Source organism: Notolepis coatsorum (genome assembly GCF_963971535.1).
Source record: "Notolepis coatsorum genome assembly, chromosome: 3".
NCBI classification, from domain to species: Eukaryota; Metazoa; Chordata; class Actinopteri; order Aulopiformes; family Paralepididae; genus Notolepis; species Notolepis coatsorum.
In genome coordinates this window covers 1,004,795-1,028,324 of record NC_140167.1, presented here as the reverse complement: position 1 = coordinate 1,028,324, position 23,530 = coordinate 1,004,795, and the positions used below count along the sequence as shown (strand labels likewise).

Sequence of the window (23,530 nt, the reverse complement as noted above, 5' to 3'; positions counted from 1 at the left end):
ATACATACACATACATACTGCCAGTTATCAAACTCCTTCTTCATGTCTATACCTCTGGAAAACCATTTGACTGTATTTTATTTTAAACTGTTTTATGTTTTGACATTGCTTTAACTCCACAATCAGACAGCAGTGCATCATACTACCTGTTACAGCACTAACCCTAACCCTAACACTAACCCTAACCCTAACCCTAACCCTAACCCTAACCCTCACACTAACCCTAACCCTACCGTACCTCCTGCTTCTGCAGCAGCGTCTCTGCGTGTTCGGCCAGCAGCACAGAGCCTAACCCTAACCCTCACACTAACCCTAACCCTAACCCTAACCCTCACACTAACCCTAACCCTAACCCTAACCCTAACCCTAACCCTACCGTACCTCCTGCTTCTGCAGCAGCGTCTCTGCGTGTTCGGCCAGCAGCACAGAGCCGGAGAAGAGGCTGCTCTCCACGCCGTCCAGCCAGGAGGAGGTGGACGACACGGCCAGGTACAGCTGCTCCTCCGTGGGCATCGCCACCCGTCTCTCCCCGGCGCCGGGCTGCGCTCACAGGGGGCGGTGCCGTCAGTATAACGGGTCAATTCAATTAAATACTTACAATCATGCTTTATGTTCATGTTTATTAGGATCCCCACATTAGTCATCGTCAACGTGTTGACTATTCTTCCTGGGGTCCTCACAGATATACACATACAAATATGAAACGTTCAGTGTAAATCAGTCATATATCACATACATAATCAATAGAAAATAAAACAAAAGGTCATATGTGAATCCATTTCACCATACCTTTAAAAATAATATGGTGTATATATAGCATTATTGTACATGCTATCATTATATGGGTTATATGCAGGTGTATAAGTAGGTATATATAAGGATTATATGCAGGTATATTCAGACAGATATGGATATACATACATGCAGTAAATATAAATATATAAAATGTATAAATATATATATGGTATATACAGCATTATTGTACATGCTATCATACAGAGTTACATGGGTTATATGCAGGTGTATAAGTAGGTATATATAAGTATTATATGCAGGTATATTCCCGACAGATATAAATATATGCAGTAAATATAATATATAAATGTATATATACGGTATATACAGCACTATTGGACATGTACTGCGTTAGTATTGATGTATTATAACCTGGGTAGAGGCCTCCTCCATGCTCTGTCTGAAGCCGTCATACAGCGTCTTCAGAGAGGACTTGTCAAGGACCTGGGTCTCTCCTTTAAACAGCGGCCCAGTCGGTACTCTGCCAGTTCTGGAGTAAACCTGTAGATTGATTGATTGATTGAAAACTTTATTAACAGATTGCAGAATGGGTACAGTACAGTACAGCTCAATACATACAATTGTTAAGGGGATGCAGACCAGAGAAAGACTTTCGTCTTGTTTACATCAGGGTCCCCCATTTTCAATTGATCATAACATATATGACACACACGACATACAGATAGACAGTACTGCTACATCTATACATTTATGACATATCAGATTTGCAAATACAGTACTGTTTGTGATACAAAAAGAGTCCAGAAAAGAGAGTATATACATTTGACAGAGAAACTGTACATTGGAAAAGCCCAAAGTCACGGTGGGGTTTAAAGTAGGGGTGTAGCGGTACACAAAAACCACGGTTCGATACGTACCTCGGTTTTGAAGTCAAGGTTCGGTACGGGTTTTCGGTACAGTGGGGGAAAGTTTGGCTTTCCATGTTCCACTCAGGGGTGATGTAGTGTGCAGTAACTAATTGTACTTGGGCGGTGAACGAATATTCTATATTGAAATTAATAATCAAGTTGTTAAAAAAAAATTATTATATTGGATTGTGGAAAAAAACAGCCCCCGGTGGGCAGTCGTTAGTGGTTAACATACCGTTGTATTCGTTCAGTACACAGCCGTACTGAAACTAAGGTCCAGCACTGAAACGGTTGGGTACGGATACGTGAACCTTTACACCCCTAGTTTAAAGCCATGCTTTGATACTGAAGCGGATTCAAGTTACACAAGGTCGTTTGATGGATTATTAAAAACCAACGTGGCAAGCAGTGTTTCCCTAATTCGTTGTTTACAAGCGTGGTGGTAAGAGGCCCAATCCCACATTATTCACTTCCCCTCCTAAGATTTGTCCTGCCCGGTCCGGGGGATCGAACCAGAGTGACCGTTGTGGAACTGAAAACAACTGTGGTTGTTTGAATATTGGATGTCTCCTATAGGGAGGTGTAGTGGTGACGTCATTGCTGTTTCCGGCCGGTCCACCTCGCAAAAATTGCAACGTATTTCCCCATTGCCCATTTCTAAATCGTCTCATTTGAAACAAATAAAGCATGAACATTTGCATGGTGTACCTTTCTGTGCGTATTCATCCACAATCTATAGCTCAACATGAAAATATTCGCAATTAATCGTAAAAGAAAAATCGCAGAATTGTATTTAAAACAAAAATGCTTAAACAATAATGTTAGTGATAGAAGGGAACTAATTTTGTGCAAAAATGGAAAGCTTTTCAATGTTCATGAGGCAGAATTGTTACAATAGCCGATAATGCATTTTCCCAATGATAAATCTCTATACGGGTGGACCTCGCGGGCGCTCCAAAGTGACGTCAGACTACACCTCCCTATATATGTTATTGAGGGTTTATGAGATGGATACTGAGGTATTAACACCCATTGTAGGGTTTCACCCTCATGACTTTTCACACAAGTTAACATTGTCAGGCCCTGTCTGGCTCCCCAGCATAGAAAAGTAAGTCAAACCAAGTATAGCAAGTATAGCATAAGGATATAGAGTAAAAACTGTATATTGTATAGTAGTGTACATATAGGACCCAGTGCCTTAAATCCGTAGCTAACATTGTATTGCACTATCTCAGGACTTTAGCATGTCTATTTTGTCATGCCTATTTTTATGTCTATTTTATTACCCGTTTATTATGTCTATTTTATTATTTAGTATTATTGCACAATCAAAGCGGGCATGGCCAGTGTTGGAGGAAAACCCAGGTGAACACCGGGGAGAACATGAACACCTCACACGCTCCCCGTCCAGTCGGGTTCAGACAGACCCGGTACCTTCTTGATGTGAGGCAACAACACTTGTTGTGATTATTGCATAGTATAGCTAGTAACAGCAAGTATAGCATAGGGACATAGAAGTAAACTGTATATTGTATAGAAGTGTACATAGGACCCAGTGCCTTGAAGTGATTTATTAACATGTCTATTTCATCATGTCTATTCTACTTATTTGTATTACTATTTACTATTATTACTATTGTATTCTTGCACAATCGTAGTGGGCATGGCCAACCACATTTCACTGTATGCTCTGGTATGTATGTGATCAATAAACTCTTGAATCTTGAATCTTGAAACGACACTAACCACTGCACCACAGTGCCGCCAAGAAAAACACTGGTGTGGAGGAATCCCTTTGGCTGTCCTAACAATAGTTTGAATCTCACAACTAGAGAACCAATGTGCCCCTAACCCCCCCCCCCCCCCCCACCCTTCTCTGTCCACCAGAGAGCCGGATCCCCTTCTCCACCTCAGTGTTCTCCCAGGTGGCCCCCACTCCTCTCAGCCAAAGATCACGTAACGCCCTAGTACCCACAGCCGTATAAGAATGTGAATCCCTACCCACCTTCATAACGGCTCTAAAAAAGCACCTACGAGAGGCCGCAATTTGAAACTGGCCCCGGTAAATGTCCAAACCCCCCACCCAACGTACAGTTTCCTCCCCCTCAAATGTATATATTCTCTTTTAGAAACTCTGTCTGTAAATAAAAAGTACTGTATATTTGTATATCTTGTGTATGTCATAAATGTCTGGATGTAACAGTACTGTATATCTGTATGTCATGTTACGATGAATTGAAAATGGGGGACCCTGATGTAAACAAGACGAAAGCCTTTCTCTGGTCTGCGTCCCCTTAACACTTGTGTGTATTGAGCCGTACTGTACTGTACTGTATCAATCCACCTCGGTGTTCTCCCAGGTGGCCAGTGGGAAACACTCCCCTCAGCCAAAGATCACGTAACCTTCTATGTGTTTCTCTATTAAACCTATATTGATCATGAAGATCCCTCTACGACCCTAATCGATGAGTCTGGTTCCACCACAGCGCTCTACCGGCTCGTGGCTCCAGGTTCCGTACCGGCTGTCGGTGCTCCTGCTCCAGGGTGTTCTGCAGCAGCTGCAGCTTGGTCCTCAGCTCCAGCCGCAGACTCTCCCACCGCTGCCTCATCTGCTCGCGTGCCGCCCGGCCCTCCCGCTCAGCCGACGCCTCGGGAGAGAGCGGCTCCGTGGCGCTGCGTGGGGAGAGGGTTAGGGTTAGGGAGAGAGCGGCTCTGTGGCGCTGCGTGGGGACAGGGTTAGGGTTAGGGAGAGAGCGGCTCCGTGGTGCTGCGTGGGGAGAGGGTTAGGGTTAGGGAGAGAGCGGCTCCGTGGCGCTGCGTGGGGAGAGGGTTAGGGTTAGGGAGAGAGCGGCTCCGTGGGGCTGCGTGGGGAGAGGGTTAGGGTTAGGGAGAGAGCGGCGCTGCGTGGGGAGAGGGTCAGGGTTAGGGAGAGAGCGGCGCTGCGTGGGGAGAGGGTCAGGGTTAGGGAGAGAGCGGCTCCGTGGCGCTCCGTGGGGAGAGGGTTAGGGTTAGGGAGAGAGCGGCTCCATGGTGCTCCGTGGGGAGAGGGTTAGGGTTAGGGAGAGAGCGGCTATGTGGCGCTGCGTGGGGAGAGGGTTAGGGTTAGGGAGAGAGCGGCTCCATGGCGCTGCGTGGGGAGAGGGTTAGGGTTAGGGAGAGAGCGGCTCCGTGGCGCTGCGTGGAGAGAGGGTTAGGGTTAGGGAGAGAGCGGCTCCGTGGCGCTGCGTGGGGAGAGGGTTAGGGTTAGGGAGAGAGCGGCTCCGTGGTGCTGCGTGGGGAGAGGGTTAGGGTTAGGGAGAGAGCGGCTCCGTGGCGCTGCGTGGGGAGAGGGTTAGGGTTAGGGAGAGAGCGGCTCCATGGCGCTGCGTGGGGAGAGGGTTAGGGTTAGGGTTAGGGAGAGAGCGGCTCCGTGGCGCTGCGTGGGGAGAGGGTTAGGGTTAGGGAGAGAGCGGCTCCGTGGCGCTGCGTGGGGAGAGGGTTAGGGTTAGGGAGAGAGCGGCTCCGTGGGGCTGCGTGGGGAGAGGGTTAGGGTTAGGGTTAGGGAGAGAGCGGCTCCGTGGCGCTGCGTGGGGAGAGGGTTAGGGTTAGGGAGAGAGCGGCTCCGTGGCGCTGCGTGGGGAGAGGGTTAGGGTTAGGGAGAGAGCGGCTCCGTGGCGCTGCGTGGGGAGAGGGTTAGGGTTAGGGAGAGAGCGGCTCCGTGGGGCTGCGTGGGGAGAGGGTTAGGGTTAGGGAGAGAGCGGCTCCATGGCGCTGCGTGGGCAGAGGGTTAGGGTTAGGGAGAGAGCGGCTCCGTGGTGCTGCGTGGGGAGAGGGTTAGGGTTAGGGAGAGAGCGGCTCCGTGGCGCTCCGTGGGGAGAGGGTTAGGGTTAGGGAGAGAGCGGCTCCGTGGCGCTGCGTGGGGAGAGCCAGTTCATTTCATTTGACTCTTATTTGGAAATTACAAACACATCATGGAAACAAATGATCATGACCAATTTGTATTCTTGAGGATATCACATAAAAGCATTAATTAAAATACTTATTTCCAAGGTGGTCCTCGATGGAAGACATAAAAACATAAAACAATTTAAAAACATAGAAACACAGCACCTATAGCCTACTAGGAAGAACTAGAGTACAGTACCCCATGTCTACTAGGAAGAACTAGAGTGTCAGCCCCCCCCCCTGTCTACTCTATAGCCCTGGAATCAGATGTTCTGCCCTGTGGCTGCTGAGCCATTTGATCTTTCCATAATTTAGCCTTTACCTTTTTTTTTTTTTTTTATGCTTTTGGTTTGACTTTGCTTGGTAATAATAATAATAATAATTAGGGATGTCCGATATTATCGGCCGACCGATATTATCGGCCGATATCGGCAGTAAAATGTGATATCGGAAAATATCGGTATCGGTAAAAAAAAAAAAAAAAACAATAACAATTTTTTTTTTTTTTTTTTTTTTTTTAACATTTATTTAACCTTTATTTACCCAGGCAAGCAAGTAAGAACCAATTCTTATTTTATTTATTGTCAAAAGTATGCATGTTGGTTTAAAATGTTCATTTTTACTTTTTTAATGATCATATTTTGCACAGATAATGCTTACATTTAGAAAGCCTTTTGAATGCATCCAGTGAAATTATTAGTTACCTGAAATTATTCCGTTTTTTGGGGGGGAAACCCTGCATATATCGGTATCGGTTGATATCGGTATCGGTATCGGTATCGGAAATTGGAGTTGGACAATATCGGAATATCGGTATCGGTAAAAAAGCCAATATCGAGCATCCCTAATAATAATACATCTATCTTATATAGCGCTTTTCCAGGTGCTCAAAGACGCTTACCGCTTATCACTGGTAGCCAGAGTACTACACATGTGTAACAAAAAAAATAAAAAATTTGCTTCTTGCTATCTTACTCTTAACTTTAGGAACACTGCAAGACATAATTCTAGCTCTGGTGTTATGATCGTGTAGCTCTCTTACCATAACCACACAACCTTTCATATATTCAGGGGCCCTGTCGTTAACACTGTTATACATGTGGTTTCGCTTAAGTTGTTTTACTCTTTTATCTACTGGTAATAGTCCTACTTATTTTCTTTCTATCGGTCCTATTACAAATTACTATGTTATTTGATACTATCTTGTCTAGCACAGTCTCTGGAGCGTAACAGTAAGAAGCATTTTGTATGAAAGTATTCTGTACTTCTGTATGACAACTATTAAAGAAACTTGAAACTTGAAACTATATGTGTCCTGAGAGGGGCGTTTAAGCAAGACAAGGAGGCTCACTACGATCCACATCCAGTGTCCGGTCGATGCTGTCGAGTGTTGTCGTCGGGTACATCTGACTTTGGCTTAAGACATTTACATTTAGTCATTTAGCTGACGTGTTTAGCCAAAACTACTTACAAATGGTGTACAAGTCAGCAGGAAGGGTACAACTCTGGCAGCTAAGGGTCAGTGATATTGTTCATCAAATAGTGTTGAACTTGAGTGTTACACTCTGAGTGCAGTAGTATAGAAATAGAAATATAGTACATTTCATTATAAAGTATACTGTATTTTGTTCTGACAAATAAAAAACAAACTTGAACTAGACATATTAGCATGATAGGTAGTAGTATAAGAATAGTAGATAGTAGTGTAGACATATTAGCATGATAGGTAGTAGTATAAGAATAGTAGATAGTAGTGTAGACATATTAGCATGATAGGTAGTAGTATAAGTATAGTAGATAGTAGTATAGACATATTAGCATGATAGGTAGTAGTATAAGTATAGTAGATAGTAGTGTAGACATATTAGCATGATAGGTAGGAGTATAAGTGTGACGACCCCCACTCTGCCTGCAAATGGGAGTCTTCTGACTCAAAGAGCAGGTTGGAGTGGGTAGGTCGTTACCCCAATTTGAATCACCTGTGCAGAGAGCTGCCTGCACAACCAGTATATATGTTTCCCTTGTCTAACCCTTCTGTCTGCTTCTCCCATCTGCTTTCCCACTTCAGACACCACAGGTTGTATCAGCCACCAAGTGAATCATCTTGGGATCCTTGTCCATTCTGTTACATACCTCTGTTGTTTAATTCGATTATTATTTGTTTAGATAGGATTAAATAAATTCTTTGTTCAATTGTTATCACGTGCGTTTGGACTACCCATTTATGACAACCCTCTGGTTCGTCATATATGGGGGCTCAATCCGTTTGTAGGACCTTTTTGTGGAATTTGGAAGTGGCTTTGTTTTGTTTGTATTTGGCCTAGTGTGGTTGATTTGGTATGTGCTTGATATTTTTCTGGCATTTGGAATTTGTATTTGGCTGGCATTTGTGGTAGTGTTCCTGTTGGGACAATTTGTTTGAGCTCTGTCTTAGTATAGAAAGGCTAATTAGGAAAAGTGATTAGGCTGCTTCTTTGGACTAGTGTCTGTGACCTGTAGGTTTGCAGCTAGTATTTGTGGCCTGTTGGCTAGTGTTTGTTTGTAGCCTAATTATTTGTATGCCGGTGTTAGGGAGTTAGCACGTGATTTGTTCTTGGGGGTGTTTGTTGTTTGGGATTTGGGGGAAAGTAGCAGTTTGTTTGTGCAGATTTCTTGTGGTAGAGATTTGTTTTGTTTGTTTGTTATTGCTTGTGTTGAGGCTTTGGAGTTTGATACCTGACAGTCTGTGTGTTTTGGGAACCATTAATCCCCGGTTTAGGCAAAGAAGGTGGGTTCCCAATAGGGGGGCTTGTCTTGGTGTTTTCTTTTTTAGGCGGCTACAAACGCAGGTAGAGACAGGCACTGGCATTGGCGCTGGCGCTTGTGTCCTCTCGGGAGCACGTCTCTGGCTCAGAGGAGTGGCTGTATAACAGGTACTTTTTCTGCCCAGAGAGTTTCAGTGCATTAGTACCCCCTGCATGTATTGGCACGAAGATTGAGGTTTTGAGGTAGTTAGTTAGTTAGTCGTTGCAATGTATTGGGGCGGAACAGAGTATTTTATGGTCATATTTAGTACATTGTCATGGAATACACCGCTTGGAAATGAGGCTGGCTAGGATAATTAGCTTGCACGGCGCTATTTTACAGTTTACCTGCCGAGTTGGTGTGTGTTTTGAATTCTGAGGGTAACTGTTATAGTAGTGTGGGGTATACGGTGGACGTCGTTGCAATGTATTGGGGCGGAACAGTATTTTATGGTCATATTTAGTACATTGTCATGGAATACACCGCTTGGAAACGAGGCTGGCTAGGATAATTAGCTTGCACGGCGCTATTTTACAGTTTACCTGCCGAGTTGGTGTGTGTTTTGAATTCTGAGGGTAACTGTTATAGTAGTGTGGGGTATACGGTGGACGTTGTTGCAATGTATTGGGGCGGAACAGAGTATTTTAGGGTCATATTTAGTACATTGTCATGAGATACTCCGCTTGCTCTGGCTAACTGCTAACGTGCGCGGACTGATGACGACATCAACTCGACTCTCGAGACATTCGCAGCAGCAAAACAAGTCTATTAATAGCCCGTCCATCGGTGCCGGGCATAAGAAGTTAATTAAACTTGACAGACATTATATCGACGATAATTATCGATATCGAGTTATATGAAAATAATTGTATAATTTTATCGCGATACCGTTTTTGGCCATATCGCCCAGCCCTAGTGTGGACATCGAACTGGGTAACAATCTTGCTGAGGTGCGGGTGTGGGCCGAGGGGCCTCTCCCAAGTGAAGTCACACAAGACTCTCCTAGTCCAGACTCACAAGACTCTCCTAGTCCAGACTCACAAGACTCTCCTAGTCCTATGTTTGACAATGTTGACAATGACAACATATCAGATGTTGTCATTGAGCATCCAGCCTGTGCAGTGACACAGGCAATGACAGCAACGTGTGATGCGCAGGGGGCTTCCCAGGGCACGGATGTTGAGAATGTTCATATTAGTTTGGTTCTGCCTGACCCACTTCAGTCCATGTCACAGTCTGATTTGGCTACAGAGGTGGAAATTGATCCGGCTTTGGAAATACTGTTAGATACAGCCATGCCGTTTGGAAGAAATTATAAGACAAATGTTGTTGGCAAAAATGCAATAACGTATGAACATGTGGACCTCCTAAAGCCCACCTACTTTTGCCCATCTAAAGGGGGGGGGAATTATGGGGACTGCAATAATGTTTCTCTCTGTTCCACTTCTCCAGTACCCGTTCCTGAGCAGGTCGCCCAGGAGATCACAGGGTTTAGCCCTAATGACCTGAGGTTTGGTCAGAAAGTTGGTGGTCCCGTGACTATTCAGAGTGAGATGGTTGGTAGCCCCTTTCGTGACTTTCGGTTTGCAAGCCTGGGGCTTTTGTGACCGCAGTCACTTATTTATACGCGCCACCACCCAAGAAAATAACAACCAAGCGTGATCGGGGGGCTCGGAGTGTGTCAAAAATATATCAGATATGAATTTCAAAGATACCCAGCGTACAATATGGGTTTAACACAGCTTCACAATGGGGTCTGGAAGCTCGGAGTTGCTAATAAACAGTTTAAATCATTGTTAGGAAACACAAGTGGTACTCACAACGAACTCTGGCAGCAAGATGGCGTCTTCTCCTTCTGCAACTTTTTTTGTCGCATGCCTGGTGCGCCAGCAATCACTGCGCTCCCTATAGGTCCCTGTTGGTCATTACCTATAGGCCATTACAGGGTAGAATCTGCTGAGCGCGTCTCCTGTGTATTGTTGTAATGACCAACAGGGACCGATAGGGAGCGCAGTGATCGCTGGACGCACCAGCCATTTTGCCAAGGTTCGCTCTGTGAGTACACTCGTTTTATAAAAATGATTTAAAATGTTTATTAGCAACTCCGAGCTTCCAGACCCCATCGTGAAGCTGTGTTAAACCCATATTGTACGCTGGGTATCTTTGAAATTCATATCTGATATATTTTTGACACACTCCGAGCCCCCCGATCACGCTTGGTTGTTATTTTCTTGGGTGGTGGCGCCGTATAAATAAGTGACTGCGATCACAAAAGCCCCAGGCTTGCAAACCGAAAGTCACAAAAGGGGCTAGATGGTTGGTAAGGAGAAAATGAAAACGGGAAAAAAGAGAAAGGAAAAGAGAATTGGAAAGAGAGAAAAAAAAAAGATAATCTCATTATGGTCATTGTGCTGAGTTAAATAAGGTGGTTGTGCCCGCAACTTTTCAGCACCTGATGACATGCGTCTGGGCATGGTTGACCATTTAAGTTTAAATGGTAGATTTAAATTATAGGGTTGACTCCATTGTTTTGAAGTGCATCATCTTTTAACATTCTGTTCTTCTCGTCTTGTTTGTTCCCCCAATCTCTTCTGTCGCTTGTTCTCTTAATTTGCTTCTTAGGATCCTATGTTGCAGAGAGCGGAGGCAGGAGGGTGAGGGAAAGGGTGACCGGTCAGCATGGGTGTTGGAGATGATGTGTGCCTAAAATTGTGCTGTTTGTTTAAATTGATGTTTATTTGTATATACCAGGGTTTTTACACTGTAGAGTTCTGGCTATGAGGTTTTTGAACCAATGACTCTTAGTTTGCTTTAATTAGCTCTGTAAAAATATATTGTTGGCAAATGTGTTAGATTGTGGACATTTGTATTGGTATGTGCTGTTATCTAATGTATAACCCTTGTTTTGTCTGTTCCCTAATCCCTACTGTCTCCTGCTCTCTTAAATTGCTTCCTAGGTGCCTATGTTGCAGAGAGCGGAGGCAGGATGGTGAGGGGAATGGATCAAAGGGTTAAACAGGATTTGATTTGGGTTTAGAACTGTTGAAAAAATATTATTGTTACATTTGGGTTAGCTTGTTTGTAAATAAAAAAAGTTATTTGTTAACGGGGTAGAACCCTTGTCTTTAGGGGGAGGGTGTGACGACCCCCACTCTACCTGCAAATGGGGAGTCTTCTGACTCAAAGAGCAGGTTGGAGTGGGTAGGTCGTTACCCCAATTTGAATCACCTGTGCAGTGCAGAGAGCTGCCTGCACACACCGTATATATGTTTCCCTTGTCTAACCCTTCTGTCTGCTTCTCCCATCTGCTTACCCACTTCAGACACCACAGGTTGTATCAGCCACCAAGTGAACCATCTTGGGATCCTTGTCCATTCTGTTACATACCTCTGTTGTTTAATTCGATTATTATTTGTTTAGATAGGATTAAATAAATTCTTTGTTAAATTGTTATCATGTGTGTCGATCCCTTTATATGATAACCTCTGGTATGTCATAATAAGTATAGTCAGATAGTAGTGTAGACATATTGGCATGATAGGTAGGAGTATGAGTATAGTAGTAAAGGGCATAATAGTAAGCAGACAGTGAGAAGGTTAGAAGACACGGTACCTGGCACTGCTGGGTGAGGCCTGCTGGGTGAGGGTTAGGGTTAGAAGACACGTACCTGGCGCTGCTGGGTGAGGCCTGCTGGGTGAGGGTTAGGGTGAGGGTTAGAAGACACGTACCTGGTGCTGCTGGGTGAGGCCTGCTGGGTGAGGGTTAGGGTGAGGGTTAGAAGACACGTACCTGGTGCTGCTGGGTGAGGCCTGCTGGGTGAGGGTGAGGGTTAGAAGACACAGTACCTGGCGCGGCTGGGTGAGGGTGAGGGTGAGGGTTAGAAGACACAGTACCTGGCGCGGCTGGGTGAGGCCTGCTGGGTGAGGGTGAGGGTGAGGGTTAGAAGACACGGTACCTGCTGGGTGCGGCCTGCTCGGTGAGGATCTCCTCTCCTCTGCTGGCGACAGCCTGAAGCAGCTTCTTCTGCTCCGTCAGCTGCTCCTCCAACTCCTGAACCATGAAGATACAAACAGCAACATGTGGATATTGGCTGGTTTCTTAATATAAATTATTTTGCATTTATGTGCTAAATGGTAAATGGCTGCATTTACAACCAAACAACCAAACATACCTGTTCATACTTGACTGACTCATACTTGTTGCACATAACTGCCCAATTGCACAGCCCTGGGCCCTCATGCATCAATGTGGACGTAGAACTTGACCTACTTCCACACGTAAGCACGGAATGTAGAACTAGCGCACGCACAGGGAAGTCGGCATTCATCACACGTGCGTACGCAGGCTCTATGGTCCTCCGTGTTGATGAATACCACTTTGTTCTACCGTCAATGCTCGTGCATGATTATCCATATATGGTCATGAAAATGAGGAAACACCCCCCATGGGATGTGAAATAATGGACGGACCCGAGCGGAACCCTGAGAAACTCCACGGAGAATTCACTGCTGTCGAACCAAGAAGACACTATCGCGTATTGTGGGATAAATAAAAGGCGGATTTGTAAACGGTGATGTCAGATATCAACGGCTCCCTAAGACCATTGCTGCAATTCTGCCTGGACAGCTCAAAATACTAATAAAGACCGTTCGTTGACCACTGTTTGGCGTTGGTTGTGTGTCATTATAACCGTGCTTGTAATATGAATGCCTTTATTAGTTGTGTTCGATTGGCTATATGATTTTTAGATGCATCTATTTTGTTGTCGGCTAATAAAGACCGCGCTGGAATATGACTGCCTTTTCCCGTGTTGTTTGATTAATACCCCAGGGATTAAAGTTCTCCTCAATTTTATTCCAAATCGCGATGGATCTCCCGTCAATTTTCTACCTGCTGCATATGATTTCTAGAGGCATACTACAATCTATTTTGAGCCTATATAAACAATATAATACGAGAGCATATACAAGAACAATGAATCTCACTGCATGTATGATAGCCTGCCTTTCAATACATGAACTTGAATCCCATCATATACATAGTCTGTCCACTATAGTGTCATTGCAATGCGTTTTCTATTCTTTCTTATACAGTAAAAAGGGGGAAGAACACTATATTAATATGACTTGTATTCTGCTTACAGCTTCGAAGTTCCACTTGTTTCGTTTAACGTAAAGCCTTTTAAATATAATCAAAACGTTCCCGTGTTTCTGCGGTCTGCGCAGAATAATAACGAGTTGAGCTTTATGATTTATGATGAATTGAAAATGGGGGACCCTGATGTAAACAAGACGAAAGTTGGTCTGCATCCCCAATTAACAATTGTATGTACTGAGCTGTACTGTACTGTACCCATTCTGCAATCTGTTAATAAACTTTTCAATCAATCAATCAATCAAGCTACGCGGAGCGCAGTCAGTCAGTAGCCTACACCCCGTATATTCCGATAACGCTATATAAACCATGCTGCATTCATTCTGAGAGAAAGATCTATTATTCCAAATGCTATTTATAGGGTTTTGACCATAATTACACTACTGTTGCTATTTTACAATGAACTATAATGAACTACGGTTCGTACAGAACGTGCCAGTGTTATTATGCACAGAAGCTCATTTCCTTGTTGTAATAATATATTCTACCACTGGGCGCTAGGTACGCCAGGTCTGAAAAGTGCGTAGATGTACGCACAAAGTCAAGTTCAAGTTGAAGTTGATGAATCCCACTCTTTGCTTAGAAATTATCGTACGCACGGGGTAAGCACAGATCTGTGCGTAGAACACGTTGATGCATGAGGGCCCTGGTCTATTCTAATCCTATTCTATTTGTGTTGTACTATATTCTATTGTGCTATATTTCATTTAGTTTATATCCCATTAAATATTATTCTATCTCTTTATTTACAGTTGTACAGCCCTGGCCTATATTTTATTTTATTTCATAATTATATTCTATTCTATTGTGCTTAACTTAGTTCATATTTCATTTGATCTTACTCCACCTCTTTATTGTATTATCTGTCTGTTATTGTCTGTCCGCTAATGTCGCACCGAAAACGACCAAAGAAAATTCCTTGTATGTGAAAACTACTTGGCAAAAAAGACCTTTCTGATTTTGATTCTGATTCTGAATTATATAACAGCTTTTATCCAAAGCGCTTTACAATTTGTTCCTCACATTTTACCCGTTCACTCACACATTCACACACCGACGGCGGAGGCGACCATGCAAGGAGCCAACCTGCTCATCGGGAGCAATTAGGGGGTTAAGTGTCTTGCTCAAGGACACATCGACACGCTGCCCGGGAGGAGCGGGAATCGAACCGGGAACCTCCGATTTACCAGACGACTGCTCTACCTCTCGAGCCACTGTGTTGTATTTCTCCACGTCATTGTAAATGAGAGCTTGCTCTCAGTCATCCTTCCAGATTAAATAAAGATTGAATGAATGATGGGTGTTTACATTTTTTTCTTTCTTTCTTTCATGTTTTACATATATAGTTTTTGTTTTTCGTTTTGCATATATATATATATTTGTTTTGTAAGGTTTTAAATTAGTACTCATTTGAGTAGTGGAAAAGGGGTAGGATTAAATAAGTGTATACTTCTTCCTACTCCTTTTCGAACATGTAAATTTAGTTATGTTTTGCTTTTGTTTATTTTATTAAAAAAAAAAAAAAATGTATCTACTTTTTCTCCCAATTTTTCTATTTTCTCCAATCCCAATTTCGGATTATCCAATTCTCCCCTCCCCTGTCTTGAACGTTGCTAGACTATGCCTCCCACTGGTCGGCTGCAGTGAGGACCAAGCCTTGCATCACATGTCCCCTCCGGTACACGAGGAGGCAGCCATTGCATCTTTTCACCTGTACAGCGCGATCTCTCAGTGGCGAGGAGTAACGCGTGGGAGGCTCACGCTGCCCCCGATGCTTCCTGATTCTGCTGTACAGGCGCACCAACCGACCTGTAGGAGTCGCTGTCCACAACGTCCGATCCCCACCCACCAGCTTTCCCACCCCTCTAATACTGCCAATTGTATTAGTATGAACGACCAGCCAAGCCGGAAGCAACGCTGCGAGCTGGGCTCGAACCCAGCATATCCTGCGTTAGTGGCGAGCGCCACTTAGCCGCCCTTTCATTTAATTTCTTGAGATCAATGATTTGTTTTGATTTTATGATTACATTTCGAAATAAAGATTTCAAATTAAATTAAAAAATAATATTAATGATGAGTCGCTTATGAAACAAGGTACAGCCAAAGTGGGGGGGGTGAAGGTTCACCCTCTGTCTCTGGAGGCTGTCCTGGTGCTGCTGGGAGCGGGTGGTCCGGGCCTGGGCCAGCCAGTCCTGAACGCTGGGGCCCTGGGACCGGCTGGAGTCCGACTCGCTGCTGTCCTGCTCCTGCAGGGATCCCTGGGGACAAGAACACGGTACACCCTGGGTTAGGGTTAGGGTTAGGGGGATCCCTGGGGACAGAGGGGACCAGAACACGGTACACCCTGGCACTCATTCAAGATGCACTCTGCAGCAGGAGAACATCACGGCGATGATTAACCCTTTTCACTGCCACACGACAGAAGGTTAACCCTTTACTAACACACAACCGACGGTCGCCGTGTGGCAGTGAAAGGGTTAACCGGCTGCCGTGTGGCAGTGAAAGGGTTAACCTTCTGTGTATTGTCGCAGTGAAAGGGTTAACCGCTTGGTAGTACGGCGGTGAAAGGGTTAATAGTCCGATTTATATATCTGAAAATGACCACAACAATATTCACAATCGTCTGTTGTTATCTCCTCGTCATTATTATTATTATTATTGTTACTGTCTTATTCCATTGCTTCGCCGATGACGTGCAGGTCTACCTCCCCTTAAAACCCACCCAAGGGAAAACATCAATAAAACCACTACTTGACTGCCTGGCAGAAATCAAGTGCTGGATGTCTGAAAACTCCCCGACATTAAACGAAGGGAAAACCGAGGTCATTGTTTTTAATAGTGCCCCCCCGGCCCCCCTCATTGACGGACTTGGTCCCCTGGGTCCAAACCTCTCCACCTCTGTCAGGAACCTCGGGGTCATCTTCGACAGCAATTTAAAATTTGACAAACAGGTCAGCGCCGTTGTCAAAAACAGTTTTACCACCTTAGACTCCTGTCGAAGACAAAGACATACCTCTCCCAAAGTAACCTAGAGACGGTGATACATGCCTTTGTCACCACTCGCCTCGACTACTGCAATGCCCTTTACACAGGCATCGACAAATCCCTGCTTCGCCGCCTACAACTGGTGCAGAACGCAGCCACGCGCCTCCTCACCAAAACAAAAAAACATGAGCACATCAGCCCAGTTTTGGCCTCGCTCCACTGGCTGCCTGTCCGCTTCAGGATCGATTTTAAATTAGCCCTAAATGTTTTTAAATCACTAAATGGCACGGCTCCTCCCTATCTATCCGAGCTCTTGCACCGAAACACCCCCCACGATCCCTCAGATCAGCTGACGAGCTGCTACTGGTGGTGCCTAGAACTAGGCTCAAGACTAGGGGAGACAGAGCTTTCTCCACCGCAGCGCCTAGATTGTGGAACAGCCTCCCCCTCAGCGTACGGACCGCCCAGACCGTGCAGGCTTTTAAATCACTTTTAAAAACCTACCTGTTCTCCTTGGCCTTCCCCCCCACTTAATCACTACTAGACCCCTGGCCCTTCTATCCTCTATGTTTTACTGTGTCTGTTTTTATTACTTTCATTGCTTTACTATGTTTTTAATCTTATATCTTGCATCATATTATTTAGTTTTTATTACTTTCATTGCTTTATTATGTTTTTAATCTTATATCTTGCATCACATTATTTGTTTTTATCAACCTGCATGTGAAGCACTTTGGTGCCAGCTGCCGCTGCCTGGAAATGTGCTATATAAATAAAATTTACTTGACTTGACATGTAAAAACATTTAATAAAATGTGATCACAAAAAAACAATATGGTAATCACAATCCTCGTAAGATCCTTCACTTTCAAGGACTGGACACACAGTGAGAGCATTTGAAATCAAGTCAAAGTCATTGATTTGTCGATTGGAAAGTCCACACAATTATATAATTTCTTCAAACATTGGTAGTAAAAAGGATTAAAGCAAACAGCGTCCACACAAGAGCCTCGTGGTCACATTACATATCGTCTCAAGTCGCCTTTCAGCTCGGCCCATGCTAACGTAGCCTGCGGACAGACAGTGAACGGACTAGTCATTAGATAAACATGCGGCATCACTATATCACAAATGACTTGGATTGCGTGAGGACAATAACAGTATTAGTAGTACTGTAGTAGTAGTAGTAGTAGTAGTAGTAGTAGTAGTACAGTAATAGTAGTAGTATAGTAGTAGTACAGTAATAGTAGTAGTAGTAGTAGTAGTAGTAGTAGTAGTAGTAGTAGTACAGTAATAGTAGTAGTAGTAGTAGTAGTAGTAGTAGTAGTAGTAGTAGTAGTAGTACAGTAATAGTAGTAGTAGTAGTAGTAGTAGTAGTAGTAGTAGTAGTAGTAGTAGTAGTAGTAGTAGTAGTACAGTAGTAGTAGTAGTAGTAGTAGTAGTAGTAGTAGTAGTAGTAGTAGTAGTAGCAGTATTAGTAGTAGTTGTTGTACAGTAGTAGTAGTAGTAGTACAGTAGTAGTAGCAGCAGCAGTATTAGTAGTAGTTGTTGTACTACTACTACTGTGACTACTGTATGTTCACAGTATTTCAGTCAAGCTAAACCAACATATCAAAAGACAAGGGTCTAAAAGCCTCTGTATCTCCACTAGACACATTTGTATCATCTCCACTAAACACCTTTGTATCTCCACTAAAAACCTCTGTATCTCCACTAAACACCTCTGTATCTCCACTAAACACCTCTGTATCTCCACTAAACACCTCTGTATCTCCACTAAACACCTCTGTATCTCCACTAAACACCTCTGTATCTCCACTAGACACCTCTGTATCTCCACTAAACACCTCTGTATCTCCACTAGACACCTCTGTATCTCCACTAAACACCTCTGTATCTCCACTAGACACCTCTGTATCTCCACTAAACACCTCTGTATCTCCACTAGACACCTCTGTATCTCCACTAGACACCTCTGTATCTCCGCTAAACACCTCTGTATCTCCGCTAAACACATCTGTATCTCCACTAAACACCTCTGTATCTCCACTAAACACTCTGTATCTCCACTAGACACCTCTGTATCTCCACTAAACACTCTGTATCTCCACTAGACACCTCTGTATCTCCACTAAACACTCTGTATCTCCACTAGACACCTCTGTATCTCCACTAAACACCTCTGTATCTCCACTAGACCCCTCTGTATCTCTGTATCTCCACTAGACACCTCTGTATCTCCACTAAACACCTCTGTATCTCCACTAAACACTCTGTATCTCCACTAGACACCTCTGTATCTCCACTAAACACCTCTGTATCTCCACTAAACACCTCTGTATCTCCACTAGACACCTCTGTATCTCCACTAGACACCTCTGTATCTCCACTAGACACCTCTGTATCTCCACTAGACACCTCTGTATCTCCACTAAACACCTCTGTATCTCCACTAGACACCTCTGTATCTCCACTAAACACCTCTGTATCTCCACTAGACACCTCTGTATCTCCACTAGATACCTCTGTATCTCCACTAGACACCTCTGTATCTCCACTAGATACCTCTGTATCTCCACTAGACACCTCTGTATCTCCACTAAACACCTCTGTATCTCCACTAAACACCTCTGTATCTCCACTAAACACCTCTGTATCTCCACTAAACCCCTCTGTATCTCCACTAAACACCTCTGTATCTCCACTAAACACCTCCACTAAATACCTCTGTATCTCCACTAAACACCTCTGCATCTCCACTAAACACCTCTGTATCTCCACTAAACACCTCTGTATCTCCACTAAACACCTCTGTATCTCCACTAAACACCTCTGTATCTCCACTAGACACCTCTGTATCTCCACTAGACACCTCTGTATCTCCACTAGACCCCTCTGTATCTCCACTAGACACCTCTGTATCTCCACTAAACACCTCTGTATCTCCACTAGACACCTCTGTATCTCCACTAAACACTCTGTATCTCCACTAGACACCTCTGTATCTCCACTAAACACCTCTGTATCTCCACTAGACACCTCTGTATCTCCACTAAACACTCTGTATCTCCACTAGACACCTCTGTATCTCCACTAGACACCTCTGTATCTCCACTAGACACCTCTGTATCTCCACTAAACACTCTGTATCTCCACTAGACACCTCTGTATCTCCACTAGACACCTCTGTATCTCCACTAGACACCTCTGTATCTCCACTAAATACCTCTGTATCTCCACTAAACACTCTGTATCTCCACTAGACACCTCTGTATCTCCACTAGACACCTCTGTATCTCCACTAGACACCTCTGTATCTCCACTAGACCCCTCTGTATCTCCACTAAACACATCTGTATCTCCACTAGACACCTCTGTATCTCCACTAGACACCTCTGTATCTCCACTAAACACATCTGTATCTCCACTAAACACATCTGTATCTCCACTAAACACCTCTGTATCTCCACTAAACACATCTGTATCTCCACTAGACACCTCTGTATCTCCACTAAACCCCTCTGTATCTCCACTAAACACCTCTGTATCTCCACTAAACACCTCTGTATCCACTAAACACCTCTGTATCTCCACTAAACACCTCTGTATCCACTAAACACCTCTGTATCTCCACTAAACCCCTCTGTATCCACTAAACACCTCTGTATCCACTAAACACCTCTGTATCCACTAAACCCCTCTGTATCCACTAAACACCTCTGTATCCACTAAACACCTCTGTATCCACTAAACCCCTCTGTATCTCCACTAAACCCCTCTGTATCTCCACTAGACACCTCTGTATCCACTAAACCCCTCTGTATCTCCACTAGACACCTCTGTATCCACTAGACACCTCTGTATCTCCACTAGACACCTCTGTATCTCCACTAAACACATCTGTATCTCCACTAGACACCTCTGTATCTCCACTAAACACCTCTGTATCTCCACTAAACACCTCTGTATCTCCACTAAACACATCTGTATCTCCACTAGACACCTCTGTATCTCCACTAAACACATCTGTATCTCCACTAAACACATCTGTATCTCCACTAAACACCTCTGTATCTCCACTAAACACCTCTGTATCTCCACTAAACACATCTGTATCTCCACTAGACACCTCTGTATCTCCACTAAACCCCTCTGTATCTCCACTAAACACCTCTGTATCTCCACTAAACACCTCTGTATCCACTAAACACCTCTGTATCTCCACTAAACACCTCTGTATCCACTAAACACCTCTGTATCTCCACTAAACCCCTCTGTATCCACTAAACACCTCTGTATCCACTAGACACCTCTGTATCTCCACTAAACACCTCTGTATCCACTAAACACCTCTGTATCCACTAAACCCCTCTGTATCTCCACTAAAACCCTCTGTATCTCCACTAGACACCTCTGTATCCACTAAACCCCTCTGTATCTCCACTAGACACCTCTGTATCCACTAGACACCTCTGTATCCACTAGACACCTCTGTATCCACTAAACCCCTCTGTATATCCACTAGACCCCTCTGTATCTCCACTAAACACTCTGTATCTCCACTAGACACCTCTGTATCTCCACTAAACACCTCTGTATCTCCACTAAACACCTCTGTATCCACTAAACACCTCTGTATCTCCACTAAACACTCTGTATCTCCACTAAACACCTCTGTATCTCCACTAAACACCTCTGTATCTCCACTAAACACTCTGTATCTCCACTAAACCCCTCTGTATCTCCACTAGACACCTCTGTATCTAAACACCTCTGTATCCACTAAACCCCTCTGTATCTCCACTAAACCCCTCTGTATCTCCACTAGACACCTCTGTATCCACTAAACCCCTCTGTATCTCCACTAGACACCTCTGTATCCACTAGACACCTCTGTATCTCCACTAGACACCTCTGTATCTCCACTAAACACATCTGTATCTCCACTAGACACCTCTGTATCTCCACTAAACACCTCTGTATCTCCACTAAACACCTCTGTATCTCCACTAAACACATCTGTATCTCCACTAGACACCTCTGTATCTCCACTAAACACATCTGTATCTCCACTAAACACATCTGTATCTCCACTAAACACCTCTGTATCTCCACTAAACACCTCTGTATCTCCACTAAACACATCTGTATCTCCACTAGACACCTCTGTATCTCCACTAAACCCCTCTGTATCTCCACTAAACACCTCTGTATCTCCACTAAACACCTCTGTATCCACTAAACACCTCTGTATCTCCACTAAACACCTCTGTATCCACTAAACACCTCTGTATCTCCACTAAACCCCTCTGTATCCACTAAACACCTCTGTATCCACTAGACACCTCTGTATCTCCACTAAACACCTCTGTATCCACTAAACACCTCTGTATCCACTAAACCCCTCTGTATCTCCACTAAACCCCTCTGTATCTCCACTAGACACCTCTGTATCCACTAAACCCCTCTGTATCTCCACTAGACACCTCTGTATCCACTAGACACCTCTGTATCCACTAGACACCTCTGTATCCACTAAACCCCTCTGTATATCCACTAGACCCCTCTGTATCTCCACTAAACACTCTGTATCTCCACTAGACACCTCTGTATCTCCACTAAACACCTCTGTATCTCCACTAAACACCTCTGTATCCACTAAACACCTCTGTATCTCCACTAAACACTCTGTATCTCCACTAAACACCTCTGTATCTCCACTAAACACCTCTGTATCTCCACTAAACACTCTGTATCTCCACTAAACACCTCTGTATCTCCACTAAACACCTCTGTATCTCCACTAAACACTCTGTATCTCCACTAAACCCCTCTGTATCTCCACTAGACACCTCTGTATCTAAACACCTCTGTATCCACTAAACACCTCTGTATCTCCACTAAACCCCTCTGTATGCTCCCGGCCGCCTCACCTGGATGTGGGTGCGTTTGTCCTGCAGCATCCTCCGCAGCTCCAGCAGACTGCCCTTCAGGGTGCGCAGCTTGTGGGTCAGCAGCTGGCCAGCCTCCCCGGACCCCCCGCCCCCCCGGCCCCCCAGGAGCAGGGTCTCGCTGTGCACCGACAGCTCAGACAGGACGGCCACCTTCTCCTCCATCTCCTGCAGCATGTCCTGCAGCAGCAAGAGCAGGGAGGCCAGCTCAAACATGGTGTCCCGCCCACCAACAACAACAACAACAACAAACCCCTCCCGGTAGTGTCAGTGAACCAGGGGGGACAGGGTCTGTGACCGCCCCCCCCCCCCCCTACACCAACAGCCCTCCTTGGGTACGGGAGAGGGAGAGCTCTGCCTCGGCTCTCGTCCTGGGCCCACCTGGCCAGCCTGGCCTCCAGCGCAGCACGTTGACGGCTAATCCCTCGCGCCCCATGGTCTGTAGCAGACGAGCTCCAGCACTGAATCTAAAGGTTAGTCCTGCCGTGCGGTCGGTGAAAAATACCACCGTCAGCAAACGCCGTTCGAATGTCTAATCGAAGCTATCTCTTCCATTCGGCCGACAGCGCGGTGGAGCCTGTGATCAGTGGCTTCTTGACCATGTTTTTTCCAAGGCCCCCCTCCCTCCCTCCCTCTCCTGTCATCTAGGATTCCCCTACTTGGATATTCTAGTAGGCCCGGCCCATGCCTGTCGCCGTCGCCCAATCGCAGCAGCGGGCAGCGGGCTAATCATCCCAAAGCCTACCCCCCCCCCCCCCCCCCCCCGACGACCTGGCTAACGCGTCCTTGCCACACAGAGACTTCAGCATAATCAGCTTAAAGGCGAGCGTTACAGCCGCTTAGCAGCCCAGGCATCTGAAGGGCTCCCTGCTCTAATACTCTTGTTTACCTCCGGTTGGGTCCTGAACCCGCCCCCCCGTCCCGGGATGATCCACAGGGTGATGGGGAAGATAAAACTCTGTGAGGCAGGGTGAGGATGGATGATGTAATGTCATGTAAACACTGGTGTAAGAGCTGGTAACTGAAGGCTGGACCCGTCTAGAATTCAAGTCACTCGACTTGAAACAC

The 23,530-nt window shown here is 45.0% G+C and overlaps 1 protein-coding gene across 1 annotated transcript in view; it reads right to left on the bottom strand.

The window, feature by feature from the left end:
• Positions 1-23,530, bottom strand: part of syne1b (spectrin repeat containing, nuclear envelope 1b) — a gene marked incomplete at its 5' end in the record, with an annotated part of 448,744 nt that overhangs the window by 100,520 nt on the left and 324,694 nt on the right. The window contains 6 exon segments of the mRNA XM_084310306.1: positions 382-540; positions 1,168-1,296; positions 4,184-4,337; positions 12,328-12,422; positions 15,653-15,784; positions 22,445-22,642. Of these exon segments, the coding sequence (XP_084166432.1) occupies positions 382-540; positions 1,168-1,296; positions 4,184-4,337; positions 12,328-12,422; positions 15,653-15,784; positions 22,445-22,642 (867 nt within the window).